General features: G+C 37.5%; 1 protein-coding gene across 2 annotated transcripts; it reads left to right on the top strand.

Annotated features, from left to right (window-relative positions):
• Nucleotides 1-284: 284 nt before the first annotated feature.
• Nucleotides 285-16,042, top strand: LOC137265572 (uncharacterized). 2 transcript variants are annotated; one of them, XR_010954935.1, is made up of 4 exons: nucleotides 285-385; nucleotides 13,558-13,649; nucleotides 13,951-14,055; nucleotides 14,530-16,042. XR_010954935.1 is itself a non-coding variant. In XM_067800991.1 (2 exons), the coding sequence occupies exon 2, from the start codon at nucleotides 1,211-1,213 to the stop codon at nucleotides 2,414-2,416; it is 1,206 nt and encodes a 401-aa protein (XP_067657092.1). In that variant the 5' UTR covers nucleotides 293-385; nucleotides 1,153-1,210; the 3' UTR covers nucleotides 2,417-4,816. The 2 variants fall into 2 exon arrangements, 1 of the variants encoding a protein (XP_067657092.1); XM_067800991.1 differs by lacking the exons at nucleotides 13,558-13,649; nucleotides 13,951-14,055; nucleotides 14,530-16,042 and adding an exon at nucleotides 1,153-4,816 and having other exon boundaries at nucleotides 293-385.
• The last annotated feature ends 233 nt before the right edge of the window (nucleotides 16,043-16,275 follow it).

The following is a 16,275-nucleotide window of genomic DNA, read 5'->3' as shown; positions in this document are numbered from 1 at the left end:
CACATTTCCTTCTTGTTCGTGCAAAAACATAATCCATATGAAACAAGACTGTGATAAGTATTGTCCAAACGTGTGGTGTGTGTAACAGTAAAAATCTCCCTTCACTGTACACCGACAGAATTATAGTGAGATGACCTTTGAACATTTGACATGTTCGAACAAAATCTTATTTTGAAAGCAAATGTCTATGTGTGCGTAATATATTATGAATTTTCAAAGTCTGTCTGGCATTCAGGGGGTTAACACGTCTCATTGAATAGGTCGAGCTAACCGCAGGAAATGTAATAACCTCGCTTGCTGTACATTGTGCATATGCAGTGCAGTGCAGTGCAGTGCAGTTGTGACGGCGAATTAGGTTGGCAGCAGTGATAGAGACCGCGTTTTTGTAAGTATGATTCTATGAATCTACGCTGATATATGTACCTGTTGAGTGACAAATAAGGAATTCTAAGCACTTCTGAATGACATCAAAACAATGTGCACGTAGATACATTCACATAATGTAAATACACCCTTTACTAGATGGACAACAAAATCTAGGCTTAACATTTCCCCGCTCCTCGGAAACGTCTGAATGCGATGTGTACATCTATTTTCAATAGATAGGTTGGCAGGTTTATGCCTAACTGGCAGTTATTCTGATGCTACCTTTTCGTTTGTGACGTGTGGCATTGGCAGACAGTTAAGGCTCAATTGGGAAATATTCTGACACAATATTTGTTGTGTTTTCAGTTGTACAGTTGAACGTTTAAGTGGTCAACAATATTTGAATAGTACTTTCGTATTTGCTAGTTTTAGTATCGAAAACACGTGTATTGTGTTGTATTTCGAGACAAAACATTACTGAATAAGGGCTGTGTGAAAATGTGTTTATTCACTCTCAGGTAATTGATGATACCAGATTTCAGGAGGAAATGGGTGTATCCTGCCCCACACAAATGCATTAAAAGATTACTTGAAAGGTTCACCTGAGAAAACAGCATAGAGACATATGGTCTTGGATTGAATTGGGGAATGAGGGAAATATTCTAATCGTGCGGGGTGTGCATCCTTTTGACATGACATATCTTTTCCTTAGTGAAAATGCACATGGCTACGTTTCTTAGTTCCTTGTTGTGACAGTAAAACAATGATGATTTTAACATATTTCAGGATTGATAGAGAGCAAACAGTTACAAAGGTAATCTGTCATAAGAAGTCCACCACGACGATGTCCATTCGTCTATTCTCTTCAGCGATACGAACACACCTAAGGTTACACAAAATATCTGTGTTTGCACCTGTACGATACTCCAGAGGATTCGCGCCATATGGTAAACCAGGAAGCGGAAATTACGGAAGAACGCTCGGAAAACAAACAGTTGGCTTAATCGAACCATTGCGAGACAGGGTTTTGAACAGGGTCAAATCCATTCCATTTAATGTCAAAGATTCAGTGTTTAGCATAGGCGACTATGGGGCAGCTGATGGATCTGCTTCCATGCCTTTCATTGGGCAGTTGGTGGCAAATCTGAAAGATCAGCATGGCCCAGAGGCTGAATTCCAGGTCATCTATGAAGACACTGAAGTGAATGATTTCAATTCACTTTTCAAACGTGTTTCGGGAATAATTCCTGATCCTCAAGTGTACCTTCCGGACATGGACAACGTCTATGTTCTTGCTTCTGGAACAGACTTCTATAAACAGTGTGTACCTTCAAATTCAATGCATTTTATTATGTGTATGATCTCTTTGCACTGGTTATCGGAGACTCCAGTGAAATATAATAACTCACTTTACAAATACCCTGAAAGTAGTGCTGAGGAGAAGATCGCTTTAGATCGACAAGCTGAGATAGACTTGGAGACCTTCTTCCTTTTGAGAAGCAGAGAAATGAAACAAGGCGGACTTCTTTTTGTTTGTGCTCTCTGTGAGATTAAAGATGTCAACATTGAACAGGTTCCTGCAGACACGCTGTTGACCTTTCTCACTGAGATATGGAAGGAATATAGAGACTCCGGGGAAATCTCAACAGACGAATTTTTGAATACAAATTTTTCCTTTTGCCTTCATAATATGGATCAGCTAAGAAAGCCATTTGATGACAAATTGTCAGCAGTTTCCAAATCAGGTCTCTGTCTCTTGTCAGCTGAAACTGTTATTATCCGTAACATAGTGTACACCGCTTGGAAGGATAAGAAAGACAAGGAAGGGATTGATGATCGGGAGGAGTTTGCCAGACGGTACATAGCCGCCCATAGGAATTGGGGTAACAACACTTTTATGAATGGCCTCTCAGACAGTCGCTCACAGGAGGAAAAAGAGAAGATTGTTGATGGTTTCTATGACAAAGTTGAAAAACGAATGTCAAAGATCATTCCCGAAGAAATAAAGGATGATTTGCACTTCATATATCTCGTGATCACAAAGAAGTAGTTATTTCACATCCATATAAACATAAAGTCTGATAACATTCAGATAAGATCTTGCAAAGGAACTGTACTTCTGTCGCTACCTTCGTCCAATATCCGAAGCCAAGCACTGCACCTACCCCACTGAAGACCAGGACCTCTGGAGCACACCGGCACGGACAACACAGACGAAGATATCAACCACAGGAGTGCCAGTAAATAAACGTGAACAATTTTTGCAGTTCTGTTCTTACCTGCTCTTGGCACATCTGCAATATAATTTATAATAGTTTGTAATAGTTGTGTCAACATGTTAAGAATCCAGTAAATGACTGTATGTGAAGTGATGTCAACATGATCTAACGTCAATACACGCAGCCCACAGTGAGACGAACTCCTAGTAATTGCAGATGCCACAACAATGCTTAGAGTTGGAGAACGTGTTTCCAACCCCTTTATCATTGTAAAGAAAATATATTAATTAATGCATTGTACAATTTGTTCATATATTAGCGTTAAGCTGAATTCGTTATAAAAATAGTTGATGTATTTCAGTTGTACCAAATATGGGTTGGCTCAAAGAGAAATAGTATTGACACACTATGTAATGACATTAAGATAGAATTGCAAAATGGTGTGATTGAAGTTTTAGGAATTAAATTCCACACAGATCTTAAAAGTCTGTATGTAATCAATACAAGAAAACTAGATGAGATAAATATACTGCTTTCACAATGGAGAAAAAGACACTTGACACTGATTGGTAAAATAACTGTCATAAAATCTTTATTGTTTAAATATTCAATGCTCTCCTTAATCATCCCAAAAACTTCATTACTTTTTGGGAATAAATCTTTTCCAAATTCATATGGAATGACAAACCTGATAAAATCAAAAGGAATAGTTTGAAAAGAGTATGCAAAATGGTGTTGTAAGGATCGTTGACATTGTAACTTTTTGTGAAGCTTTGAAAGAGGCTAACCTAAGATCACACTGTAGAAAGACAACAGATGAAAATCCCTGTAATATCCCTTTCGATGTCATTTTAAAATCTGGTGCAAATGTTGATCAAGTAACACACATCGATAACCCTTATTGGATGGATGTTTTGAAAGATTGGAACAAATATTGCAAAAAGGCGTCATGTGAGTTTTGATAATATTTACGAAAACCTAGCCCAACCTCTATGGTTTAACCATAATTTCAAAAACCCAACACAAAACAACAAACACTGGGCAAGGAAAAGCATTCTTACAATTAAGGACCTATATGACAATACCTGTTTTTCTGTCCTTTGACAAGCTGAAGGAAATACCTGTACAATTTGCATGTTTTATACTTCTTGATTGTTGGAAATATATTATTAGACACTTGGAATTTCCCAGTACTCATAACTGAGTGTCACTTGAATTTACACAAGAAAAAAAATGGAGATTTACAAAAAATTACAAAATGTAAATATCATATTTACAAACAATTACAATGATTGTGAAGGTCATGTTTACAAGGCTTGTAAATGTTAGGAAATTTAGGGAGGATTTTACCACTACTTCTTTCAATTTTGCTATGTCTCAAGAATCCCCATGACTCTGCAGACTTACTATTTCATTATTTCTTTTGTTCTGTTAGAGTTCTTACTGTTGATATGCATAATGAATCTTGCATGTGCCATATTTATTCAGAAAACCTGTAGGAAGACATGGTGTATGAAGACATGAAAGTTGATCGAGTTTCGTGTGTTCTTGTTGCTGTTCTATGCGACCAACTAGGAACCAGTCAGTATAGAGCTTCACTGATCTGCATCCTTCTTGTTCTAATACTCAAGAATTTATATTGTCTGTTCTTTTTATTGCAGGCATATTAAAATGCATGTGCATGTTTTAGTTGTTTCCACAACAGCACAAATATGTTTCATTTCTCGCCTCCCACTGTTCAAGTAATTGAAAGTAAAAATAATCCACGGTATGAACTAAACAACAATGTACCAGAGTGACTGAACAGGTTGTATTACATGTCTTAAAACTGATCCCGTGCCATGGCGTTATGGGCATGAAGCATAATTTTGTTATTGCAGAAAGAAGAATAAGAAAGGTATTTTAAGCAAGTCTCACACATGTCATTAATGTATGCGGTCCGCATTGACCTATATATCAAATACTTGTGCCAATAAAACAGATGTCTTGCCTTTGTTTGAGATCATCATCCCATGCTCATTCCGGAGCTTTTACCACTCTACTTCGTGAGAACTATATGCATTCTCCAAATACCACCTGTCACATGATCATTTATGTTGGTGCTCATTAACGGTGTTATGCAAAAGGCGTATTCATGAAATCTCATAAACAGGTCAATAGAGAATTGGTTGTGTTGTCAATACGTGTTGATTGGAGCAAATACTCAAATGAATAAATAAATTAATGTGTAACCAGATATATATAATCTTTTACAAGAAGTATGTTACAGAATATTTATGTGTGCGTGCGTGCGTGCCGGTCTATCATTTGTTCGTTTATGTTCGGCGTACATAATTTTTTAATTGATCATTCATACATAAAACATAACATACATAACTGTACACTCTGCTTTGCATTTGCTAACTGCGTAAATATTAAGAAATTCTTAAAGTACTACACAATCATACATCATCAGTGTCAACAATGATAGTTTATTTCATACACTATTAAGAAATTCTTAAAGTACTACACAATCATACATCATCAGTGTCAAGAATGATAGTTTATTTCATACACAATTCACTTTAAAGTCAAACAAGATGGGAAAAACCTTTTCCATACTCTGTCACGGTCTTGCTTTCTGCTTGAAGATGTTTTTTGTCTGTAGTCTATGGTTACTTCGGTGAGCGTCCACAATTTTACCATCAAGACACCAAAAATAATTATCTTACCAATAACATTCTCATATATGCTCTATACTGATACAATTAGTTTCCTCTATGTGTGGAATCTTTAGAAGGGGGAAGTCAGATGAAATACGTATATATATGGTTTAAACACATTAAATCGTTATGACAAATGGATTGGCAAACAAGCTAGAAGCTTATATTAGTGCCTGTCTAATGCACTTTAAAAAGGTAAATAAACCAAAGTTCTAATACAAGATTATCATATGACAAACCACGAGGTTAATTCTTCCATCATATTTAGTATCAAATCTAGAAGAAGCAGTGACGAGGTAGGCAGATCTTAAGATGGATAGATTATTAAGACCAGATAATTAACTATTTCCGTATAAAACTGTCTTCAAGCTGTACCCATGTTTGTAATTCAAAACTCATGCAGCATTTAAATTTTGTATTGTATGTTGTTTAGTGAGTGAGTGAGTGAGTTAACATTTAACGTCACATCGGCAGTATCTCAGCCATATCGTGACGAGAACATTTAATTCTGAAATGAACTATATGCCTATTATAAAACCTGTCAACGAAGGACAGTAAAACAACTAGAATATCACAGAGTAGAGTATAAAACTAGTAACTATACCTAAAACAATTTATCTATAGAGGACAATACAAGATAAAAATGGGCTATAGATTGCTAACAACTGAAGGTAGATCACCATACTAGGGACCATGGGGACTTACAGTACCTTGGCTACCTGCATGGACCCTAGCTGGATTTACACCATCCCCTCAGGAGTCAGCAGTTCGGGAAATCTAGCCATTCAGTAAAAAGACATTTATTCTACGATTAAAAACATGGAAAGTTTGAATTTACTTTAAATGTTTGTGGACTTACGTACCCTCTCAGGAGGACAATAGTTTTACAATACTTCAACCCCCTTTGAGGATACAGCCACCAACAAGCACAGTTACCAATTTAAACTTCCGATAATAAAAATTATCTATTTACAATTCATTTAATAAATCTAATTCTTTTAAAAATCCAATAATTAAATGAGAACTGATATTAGTAAAAAGGTCCTTCATACTACGTGATTTAAAATAGGTATCCCTTGTGATGGAATACTCCACGCAGTCAAGCAAGACATGCTTGACCGTGATTCTTTCATCACAAGGGATACAAAACGGAGGATCCTCACCTTTCAAAAGGTATTTATGCGTATATCTGGTGTGACCAATACGACATCGTCGCATAACGACCTCTTCAAATCTGGACTGACAGCTCAAGTAGGTGTAACCAATATACGGTTTTATTTCATGTAATTTATTTATACCTACTTGGGTGTCCCACTTCCTTTGCATCAGATCACGTATATAAGTTCTAATATTCGCTTTGTAATCTGAGTATGGAAGAAGAAGTGGTGTCACAGATTTGTTGAGTGCTGCCTTGGCAACAAAATCGGCCATTGTGTTCCCTGAAATGCCTACATGGCTGGGTAACCAACAGAAGACGATGTCGTATTGGCCAGTAGCAAGATCATTATATAATTCAATAATTTCAATTAAAAGTGGATGTTTACAAGAAAGATTTTTAATCGCCTGAAGGCAAGAAAGAGAGTCGGAATAGATTATATATTGTTTATGTTTATGGCGTCTTTGAATATATTTAAGAGCTGTTAATATGGCGTTAGCCTCAGCGGTAAAAATAGAACTGTTGTCTGGTAATCTAGAAGATATTGTTCTGGATCCAATGACAGTGGCACAAGCTACTGCGCCACCGTCCTTGGACCCATCTGTAAATAAGGATTTATAACTGCTATATTTATGTTTCAATTGATTATATTCTTGTTTATACTGTAATTCATTAGTTTCCGATTTTTTAAATGCGGTCAATGTTAGGTCCACTTGGGGCCTAACCAACTGCCAAGGAGGAGAAGAAAGAAGACGGGAAGGAGCTATATTTTCCAGCTCAATGCCGGCAGCAGGAAGAAATGGTTTAATTCTTAAACCAAGAGGCGGTACAAGCGAAGATTTTTTATTGTATAAGTCCTCACACAGAAGACTGAAAACACAGTTATATGCAGGGTTTGACTCACTGGAATATAATTTTGTTACATACTGTAAAGCTAATTTGATACGTCGCTGTTCAAGAGATGGCTCATCGGCCTCAACGTACATGCTGTCAACAGGTGAAGTTCGAAAGGAGCCAAGACAAAGTCTTAGACCTTGATGGTGAACAGAATCTAAAAGTTTCAGGTTCCCTTTACAGGCTCCACCATATACAATGGAGCCATAATCAAGTTTTGACCGGATCAGTGATCGATAAAGTTGCAGGAGGGTAGTTTGGTCCCCTCCCCATTTAGAATTTGAAACGACTTTCAACAAGTCAAGTGCCTTCCGGCATTTAGTTTTGAGGGATTTGATATGTGGTAGGAACGTTAAATGCGAGTCAAAAATTAATCCCAAGAACTTGGCCTCCTTTACAACTTTGATGGGAGTGCCATCTAGAGACAGTTCAGGGTCCTTATGTGGCTTATATGTTCTGCAAAAATGTATACAATTAGTTTTCGATTTAGAAAATTTAAAGCCGTTTTCAAGACACCATTTATTTATTTTGTTTAAACACAACTGCAGTTGCCGTTCAATAGTATGCATATTTTTACCTCGGCAAGAAATATTAAAATCATCCACGAAAAGCGATCCATCAATTGAATCGTTTAAAACTTTTGACAAACTGTTGATCTTGATGCTAAAAAGAGTGACAGATAAAATACTGCCTTGTGGAACACCCTGATCCTGATTGTAATGATCAGACAGGGTAGAACCCACACGGACCTGGAATTGTCTGTCATTTAAAAAGTTGGCAATAAATTGAGGCAAACGACCTCGCAAACCAAAGTCATGTAAATCCCTCAAAATACCATGTTTCCAGGTTGTGTCATATGCTTTTTCAAGATCAAAAAAGATAGACACAGCATGTTGTTTATTAATCAGTGCGTTTTTAACAAATGACTCCAGTCGCACTAAGTGATCGACAGTACTTCTGTTTTTACGGAAACCACACTGTATATCTGTGATAAGATTATTTGTTTCCAAGTACCAAACAAGTCGATTATTTATCATGCGTTCCATGGTCTTGCAAACACAGCTAGTTAGTGAAATAGGTCGATAATTGGACGGATCCGTATGATCACGTCCAGGTTTAGGTATTGGTATTACTATGGCGTCACGCCATGACGGAGGAAAGTTACCCGATGTCCAAATATCATCAAAAATATTGAGAAGCGTTTCTAGGCAGGATTCTGGTAAGTGCTTCAGGAGTTGATAATGTATGTTATCAGCTCCTGTAGCAGTGTCATGAGCTTGATCAAGAGCAGTATGGAGTTCATGAATAGAAAACGTTTCATTATAATCTTCCCCATTATCAGAATTGAAATTAACAGTTTTCTTTTCTTGTTGTTTTTGATATTGCTGAAATTTAGGTACATAATTTGAAGAGGAAGAGTGTTTAGCAAGGGTTTCACCCAGTTTATTAGCAATATCTGATTTATCAGTAAGCAATTGATCTCCATGTTTAAGATGATGGACAGTAGATTTAGTACCTTTACCTTTGATTTTCTGGACCATGTTCCATACCTTGGACATGGGTGTCCGAGAATTTATTTTGGATACATAATTTTGCCAAGATTGGCGTTTGTTCTGTTTAAAAGTACGCCGTGCTTTAGCATTTAAAATCTTAAATTTATTTAAATTATGCACCATAGGATGGCGACGGAAATAATGTTCAGCTTTTTTCCTTGCCTTCCTAGCTTGTTTGCACTCATCGTTGAACCATGGTTTTCTTATGTGTGGAACTGCAGAGGACTTTGGTATACACTCATCAGCTATGGAATTCAGTTCATCAGAAAAAGATTTGATAGTATCAGAAACGTCAATAAAACGTTCAGGTTTAAATTTTTCAGCACACAGTGTTTCATACAAAGCCCAGTTAGCCTTTTTAAAATTCCGCCTTGATGATGGAGGAACATCAGATGGAGTTACAGCTTTTAATATAGTAGGAAAATGGTCACTTCCACACAGGTCATCGTGGACTGACCATTCGAATTCATTTAATAGTTCGGAATTTGTCAATGACAAGTCGAGAGCAGAATACGTCCCTGTGCCAGGGTGTAAATATGTGTTGGAACCATCATTATAAATACATAAGTCATTGTCAGAACAAAAGTCCTCCAAAAATTTACCTCTAGTGTTTGTATTTACACTACCCCAGAGTGGGTTGTGCCCATTTAAATCTCCCATTATAATACAGGGCTTCGGGAGTTGGTCATATAGAGCTTGGAGATCAGTTTTAGTGAACGTCGAAGACGGCGAAATATAAAGAGAGCATAGCGTAAACGCTACGTGTAAGGTAATTCTCACTGCAACAGCCTGCATATTAGTATTAAGTGAAACAGGGCTTTGAATAACGTTTTGTTTGACTAAAACGGATGATCCGCCAGTAGCTCTATCACCCGGAGGTGAAAAAGAATGATATGCATTAAAATGACGAAGGTCAAATGTATCTGTTTGCTTTAAATATGTCTCTTGGAGACATATCGCTGAAGGTGTGAAATCTTGGACTAATAGCTGTAATTCATGTAAATTAGTCCTCAATCCTCTGCAGTTCCACTGTACAATATTAGTGGAATAAACTATCTTTTGGGGGGATTTATTGGGGATCTACCCCGCACTCTTTTGGAGGGCGACAAGCTATGTGCCCTAGAATGGACGTTTTCAGAAACGTCCATGTCTTCAAGAGACCCGTATTTATTAAACAATTGAACTTTATTTTGTGACCCCTTAGGAGCTCTGCCACTTTGTTGTTTTGAAACATCAGGCTTAGGCTTAGATTTACCTTTAGCAGTTTGTTGTCTATCAGTTGTAGATTGAGACTCAGTGCGTGACTGCGAAGATGATTTATGATCAGAAGAAGACTTTGATGTTCCAGGAAGTGATTCTTCAGTCTGTGATGACATAGCTGGGTATAGAAGTTGTGGAGAGTCACTGTTGACCCAAGTCAAGGTAGTTTGGCAGCTTGTAGATGACTTTGTTATTTTAGAGCTGCGCACAGATGATGCGTTTGCTACTGTAGCATAACTTTCTGGAAGATCAGATCTCTTCACCAGTTTTTTTGCTTCAGAAAAAGAGATGTTTTGGGTATACTTTATTCTGTTTATTTCCATTTGCTCTCTCCAGATTGGACACTGTTTCGATGAAGATGAATGGTCACCTGAGCAGTTGGTACATTTCTTAAAATCACTGTCACAATCTTCTGTTGTGTGTGTTTTCTCACCACAGTGAGCGCACACAACAGACAATGTACAGGTATTTACGCCATGCCCATACTTTTGGCACTTGAAGCATCTCAATGGATTTGGAATGTACGTTTCCACTTTGAGTTGACAGTAACCAGCCTTTATTGATGTGGGAGCAGTCGGAGAAGAAAAAGAGAACAAATAGGTGTTTGTTTGTTGGATCTCATTGTGTTTACGGGTAGTGAAACGTTTCACATACAACACACCTTGTTCCTTCATCTCTGAGGCAATATCAATTTCCAGCATATCAGCAAAAAGGCGGTCTCGGTCTCTCACTATGCCTTTGCTGGTGTTAAGCGTTCGGTGGGCAGAGACTGATACGGGAATGCCAACAAAAGATTTAGTTGACAGGAGGTTATTTGCCTGTTGTCTCTTACTACATTCAATAAGAAGTGAACCTGTACGCAAACGTCTAACATTTTTAACATCTCCTGCTATGCCTTGTACGCCTTTTGAAACAGCAAAAGGGTTCAGCTTCAAGGGAGTCTTGTCAACAGTCTCAAGTACTATAAAACGTGGCCAATAGTCAATAGATGTGGACGGTCTTTGATCATTAACATCAGGATCCATGTCAAGAGGACGTTTTTTCTTGGTCATAGGGGTTTCGGAAGCCATAGTTAGTGTTTTAAGGTTCATCATCCGAGCTCCCCACCCACCACGGAGTATCACAAGGACAATGCTAAAAACAAGTGGGTCTCCAACTTGCAGCACCAAGGATACTCGGATGATATACTCCAGCAGAAAAGTTATAAATAGCTAATCCACCAGATTGGCCCATGAGCCACCGCCTTCTGGCATAAGACTCTAGGCAAAGAGCAAAACATCACATTGCAAATCATTGACATCTGATATGTATAAATGTACCGAGTCCAAATGTAAAACATTTTCAAATTAAACGTACATGTTTAACGTACATGAGTGACGTACAAGTCCATACACAGGGCTTGGCGTGACCAGCCGATTGATAGAATCGGGCCGATTCTACCACCCGTCTAGGTGAAGTAAGGGTCGAAGTGGTGTGTTGAGCAACAGGAACACGGTTCAGGCTCCTACTGCCCTCAACCACCAGACTACCGTCCTCCACCGACACGGGACGCAACCCACGGCAAACAGGTTGCCCAATTCGGTTGCTCCTTGCAACCAGCAATGGGGTGCTATGGACCTAGTTGACCCGGGTCCACACGGGGGTTTGAACGGCTCTTTGCGTTACCCAGCACCCACCACGAGGAGGTGGCCGTTCACGGGTGCCTGTTGTTTAGTAGCGGTGTTGATATAAACTGTGAATAAAAAACAAACACAATCAATAAGCACAAAAAATTGAGATGTGTAAATCATTCTCTCTGCTGGTGATGGCCGTGTTGGAATAGTTAAACGACCAAACCCAGTTGATAATATTCTTACTTTTTAAATAAACAAGTTCGGTCCAGTGGTCCAACATGGTCAATTGGTAAAATTCGTATCAAAGTGAGATACCTTATTTACATGTTTCACAAACCGTTGTGTAGACGTGCACTGTCCATTGTATTTCTTGTACCAAAGCATACAATAGGAATACTACTAGCTCGTGACATGCGTAAACACGAATTAATGGTGTAGACTCACAGGGTATGTATGCTGGTGAATATAAGCATTTTGAGAAGGGGGTTTTGATTAGTAACATCCGGCCTGTTAACAGGTAATTCAAGGCAGATAAAATAAGCAGAAAAAAGTGTCTGTCTGAAATCAGCAGAAAGATGGAGAAGTTACAGAGAGGAAGAGCAACTCAAAGTAATTTGATGAACTTTTGAGATCTGTAAATATATGAACACCCGATGGGAAAATGCAGTTGATCATTGCACACCAACGTATGGACATTTTTGCTATCGTGGATTTGAGACTTTACATCTACAAAACCGTTAAAAATGTCTGTCAGCCATATTTCTTCAGAGGGCACATTCAGCTGAGGTGAGTATAATACAGATGACGCAAGTATATCATTTGTAAAACCAGTAAGGCAATCCTGATGACGCCATGCGTTCCTTCAGCAGCATGGTTGTTGGGATATCTCAACAACCAAGACCACCATTTAGCCGGGAGCTCAATACACAGAGTCGTAGAGTATCCCTTCATTTAGTAAGTGTTTAGTATATTGAATCACAATATGAGAACAACAGCCCGACCAATTGGCTGATCAAAGGTTTATTACATGTCATAAATATCCTTCCTGGGACTTAATCAGGCTATGGGGTGGAATATATTCCCTAGGTAACACCGGCTATTGTTTGTGGTTGAGCTGAAAGATTACATGTTGCATGTAATTTCAATTATAATGTATAATTAGTATAAGACTTATTTTGGACGTATTCTTACAGACGTAGAACGTTCTGTTTTATGTTTTAACAGGTAGGTTTCATCAAAAACAACAATGACGGAGCAATACAGAATAATCCCAGAATTCATGCATATACGTATTTTGGCTTCCCATATCACACGTCATTATATGGATGGAGTGACTTTACTGAATATAAACCCAAAATCGCTAAAGCAAAATCAAATTTAACACAAATATATTTTAAAAAACTAAATTGATTGTTTATTTCTTTGGAAATGTTTGTAACGTTTTCAGACAAGGTATTCTCATACGATGTTGTATTCGCAGTAATACGACTTTAAGACTTTAGTTGTAATACCTTTTTTGTTAGGTTTTTTGAAAATGCTAATTGTATTTTTCCCATGAAGCTATTTTCACAGGCATCTGTGAATCAGGCTCTACAGAATGCTCAGTCTGTAAGAGGAATGACCCTAAATCCACAACAGATGTAAGAATGTACTTAATGATTTAAATACAGTAACTGCATGAGTTTCAATGCATTAAACCGTTCAACACGTAAAGCTTCAGTTGTTTCTACAATAACCTCCACATGAAGTTATCTTCATTGTGCTGACAATAAATTTAAAATTGTATTTTTTCAGGTTGGAAACAGGACAGAATAAGGACATCGTGGGTTACGCAAGGGATTTTGCTAAGGCAGCTCTCCCTGTTATTCCGCACGCTGAGTTTCAAGGTATTGCAGTTCTGCTTTATATTTTGTCCTATATGCATCAGTGCACAACAAAAAATAAGCACAACCCGCTGTCATGTAAATAAGAATACTCATTTCTTGAGCTCCAAAAGTGATTTTTGTTGCACAGTCAAATTATGCAACAAAAGTGATGTTCATGGGCGATTTTGTTTAGCCGTTCGAATCGGGTGCATGTGTGTGGTGTCAACTTCCTGTTATAATTCTGTAATCACTGTATAATGCATATGTCAGTTGCATTGAAACATAATGTTTCTGTCAGGGTATTTTATTTTGTTTGTTGCAGTGGATATGACAAGATGTTCCCAGACAAAAATGTAAACCGTGTCAAGAAAGAAAAAACAACCAAAACACACACAATGACGTCATTAGAAAATATCAGAAAACTACAGTAAGTAAACATAAAAAACAATTTAACTAGCTTTCGGGAATCAAGAATTAGATTAAACTGTTTTAAGAGGATGCACTACGTAACTTGGCTTACAATCAATTAACAAGGAAGAAGGCATGTTAATTAATGAATCTTAACTGAGATGATATCAGTTAACAAGGCAGTAGGCTTTGTTAATGAGCCTTTACTGACATGACTTGCTCATCAATGACAAAGGGATTAGGCCTTGTTATGTGTTGAGGCTTTGTTCAAGGCTGGGAGATACAGTAACAATCATCCCACAGTATTAATCTGTGTGATCTTTCAAAGGGGTAAACATGCTGTACCATGCAACACCTGTGTTGTAATGCTAAACTAAATACACAAGTATCAATAATACTTGTTATAACATTATGAGAATAACCATTAATTCTATTTTCACATTGGTTTGCCATTGACTTATTCAAGTATTATCATATTGGCTGTTTTCTTTAGAAATCGAGTCCAAGGCATACGACAGGCAGACCTCCCCAGCCATAAGAAAACAAAATATGAACAAGCATTAAAGAAGGCATAATTAATGTCATCAGAGGAAGGTGATGTGATGAAGATGGCATCAAATATTTTATTGTAAGGCCGAAAATAGAACCCAGGGAGCTGGTGACGGCATAAAGGCTTGCAGATGCACAACTACAATGCTACCCCATTGTTTTTGATTGTATATTTAATATTTAACATATTTTTCGTAAATTTGTAAATGGAATGTTATTCATGAAATATAATCTTTCTCTTTCTTGTTGTAATCTGATAATTCCTTCCCGAAGGTACATAAACATCTAGTGTAAGCTTGACACTGTCCATTTGTTTTGGGATAATTTAATATGCATGAAAGACGGGAGTATTTGATGTTACCACTATTGATCACGAGATAGAAAAAAAACACCAAACATGTGAAATGTCAAATGTCAACAAGTCAAATATTATTGTTTAGTTATGTTAAATATAATAGTATGTGTTAACTGCAACAAGCCCATGTACAACGGGTGTTGTCCAACGAAGCCTAAAATTATTCTGCTAGGTAGGTACATTCATCAGGCTTATGGGACTTCATGCCTCAATGATTTTATGGGATTATGGTGGAATGTTGCTGGACTGGCCCCAATATTGACCATAGAAAGGATGAATCAGCAGAAACATCAACGATCAAATATGGTAGTGAAATATTTCGAAAGGTGATCTATCCCATCTGGTCACTGGTTCTATTGGTAAAGGTTGGATCGACCACAGGATTCATAGCAACATATATTGTCATGTGTTATGCTATCACAACACAATCTGTATCATTTAGCATATTATCAGAGGTGACAAGGTGATATTGTTTATGGTTATTGTTATTCACTGTTCCCAAACACAAAATAAGTCGGAATTGTTTTCTAAACAGCTCGCGCATAGTGAGAGAAACACCCACGCATCTTCACTCCACCGAACACTGCAGTAAGAGCATCAGCATCCTACCCCTAATAAAGTGACCCCGGTCTCCTGAACAGTGTTCTGTCCCACTCTTATTTCACACCCCAATTACCTCATTAATTATGTCTTGGGGTCAAACTGTAATTAGCCTTTGGGATTTTTTAGGTGTGAATCTGAGGCCTTGCGAACCGTTTTACCATCACCCGCCAGTTATCTCCCCTTGTGGATCTTTACAAATTGTAAATGTCTTGTAAACATCATCTTTACAAAGGATTTACAAGCTTGTAAAGGTGAGCTTTTTTTCCAGTGTTATTGAAATCACGCAAAGGAGCTAGAACTTGTTATGACGCCTTGATTTCCGGTTTAGATTTACGTAAACTGTGTCATAAATTGAAAGATTCTTTCGATAATATTACTCTTGATTTGAATCAGATTTTTATCACTTATAGAAATGGTGTGAAAGGTGTTTAACTACTTCATTTCCAATACAGGTTTATACACGGTATTGTCTGTACTAAAAATAAACTATATTTAAAAAGACACGTGTTGACAATTTTGTTTGCTGCTTTTGCAGTGAGCTGAATTAGAATATTTGCCATGTTTATTGGGAATGTAACACCGCAAAGATTCTGGAATGAAGTTGAAGTCTTGATCAATGATCACACTGAGAATACAACTAATGCACCAAAATATCTTGTTTGGTTTGGAACATTATACACAGATAAATTATTAAACCTTATTGTGCCAAATAAATATATTCATTCATGTGGT

Source organism: Haliotis asinina, chromosome 15, assembly GCF_037392515.1.
Source record: "Haliotis asinina isolate JCU_RB_2024 chromosome 15, JCU_Hal_asi_v2, whole genome shotgun sequence".
Lineage (NCBI taxonomy): Eukaryota > Metazoa > Mollusca > Gastropoda > Lepetellida > Haliotidae > Haliotis > Haliotis asinina.
The sequence above is the reverse complement of the archived record's forward strand: the minus strand, read 5'-3'. Positions and strand labels throughout refer to the sequence as shown.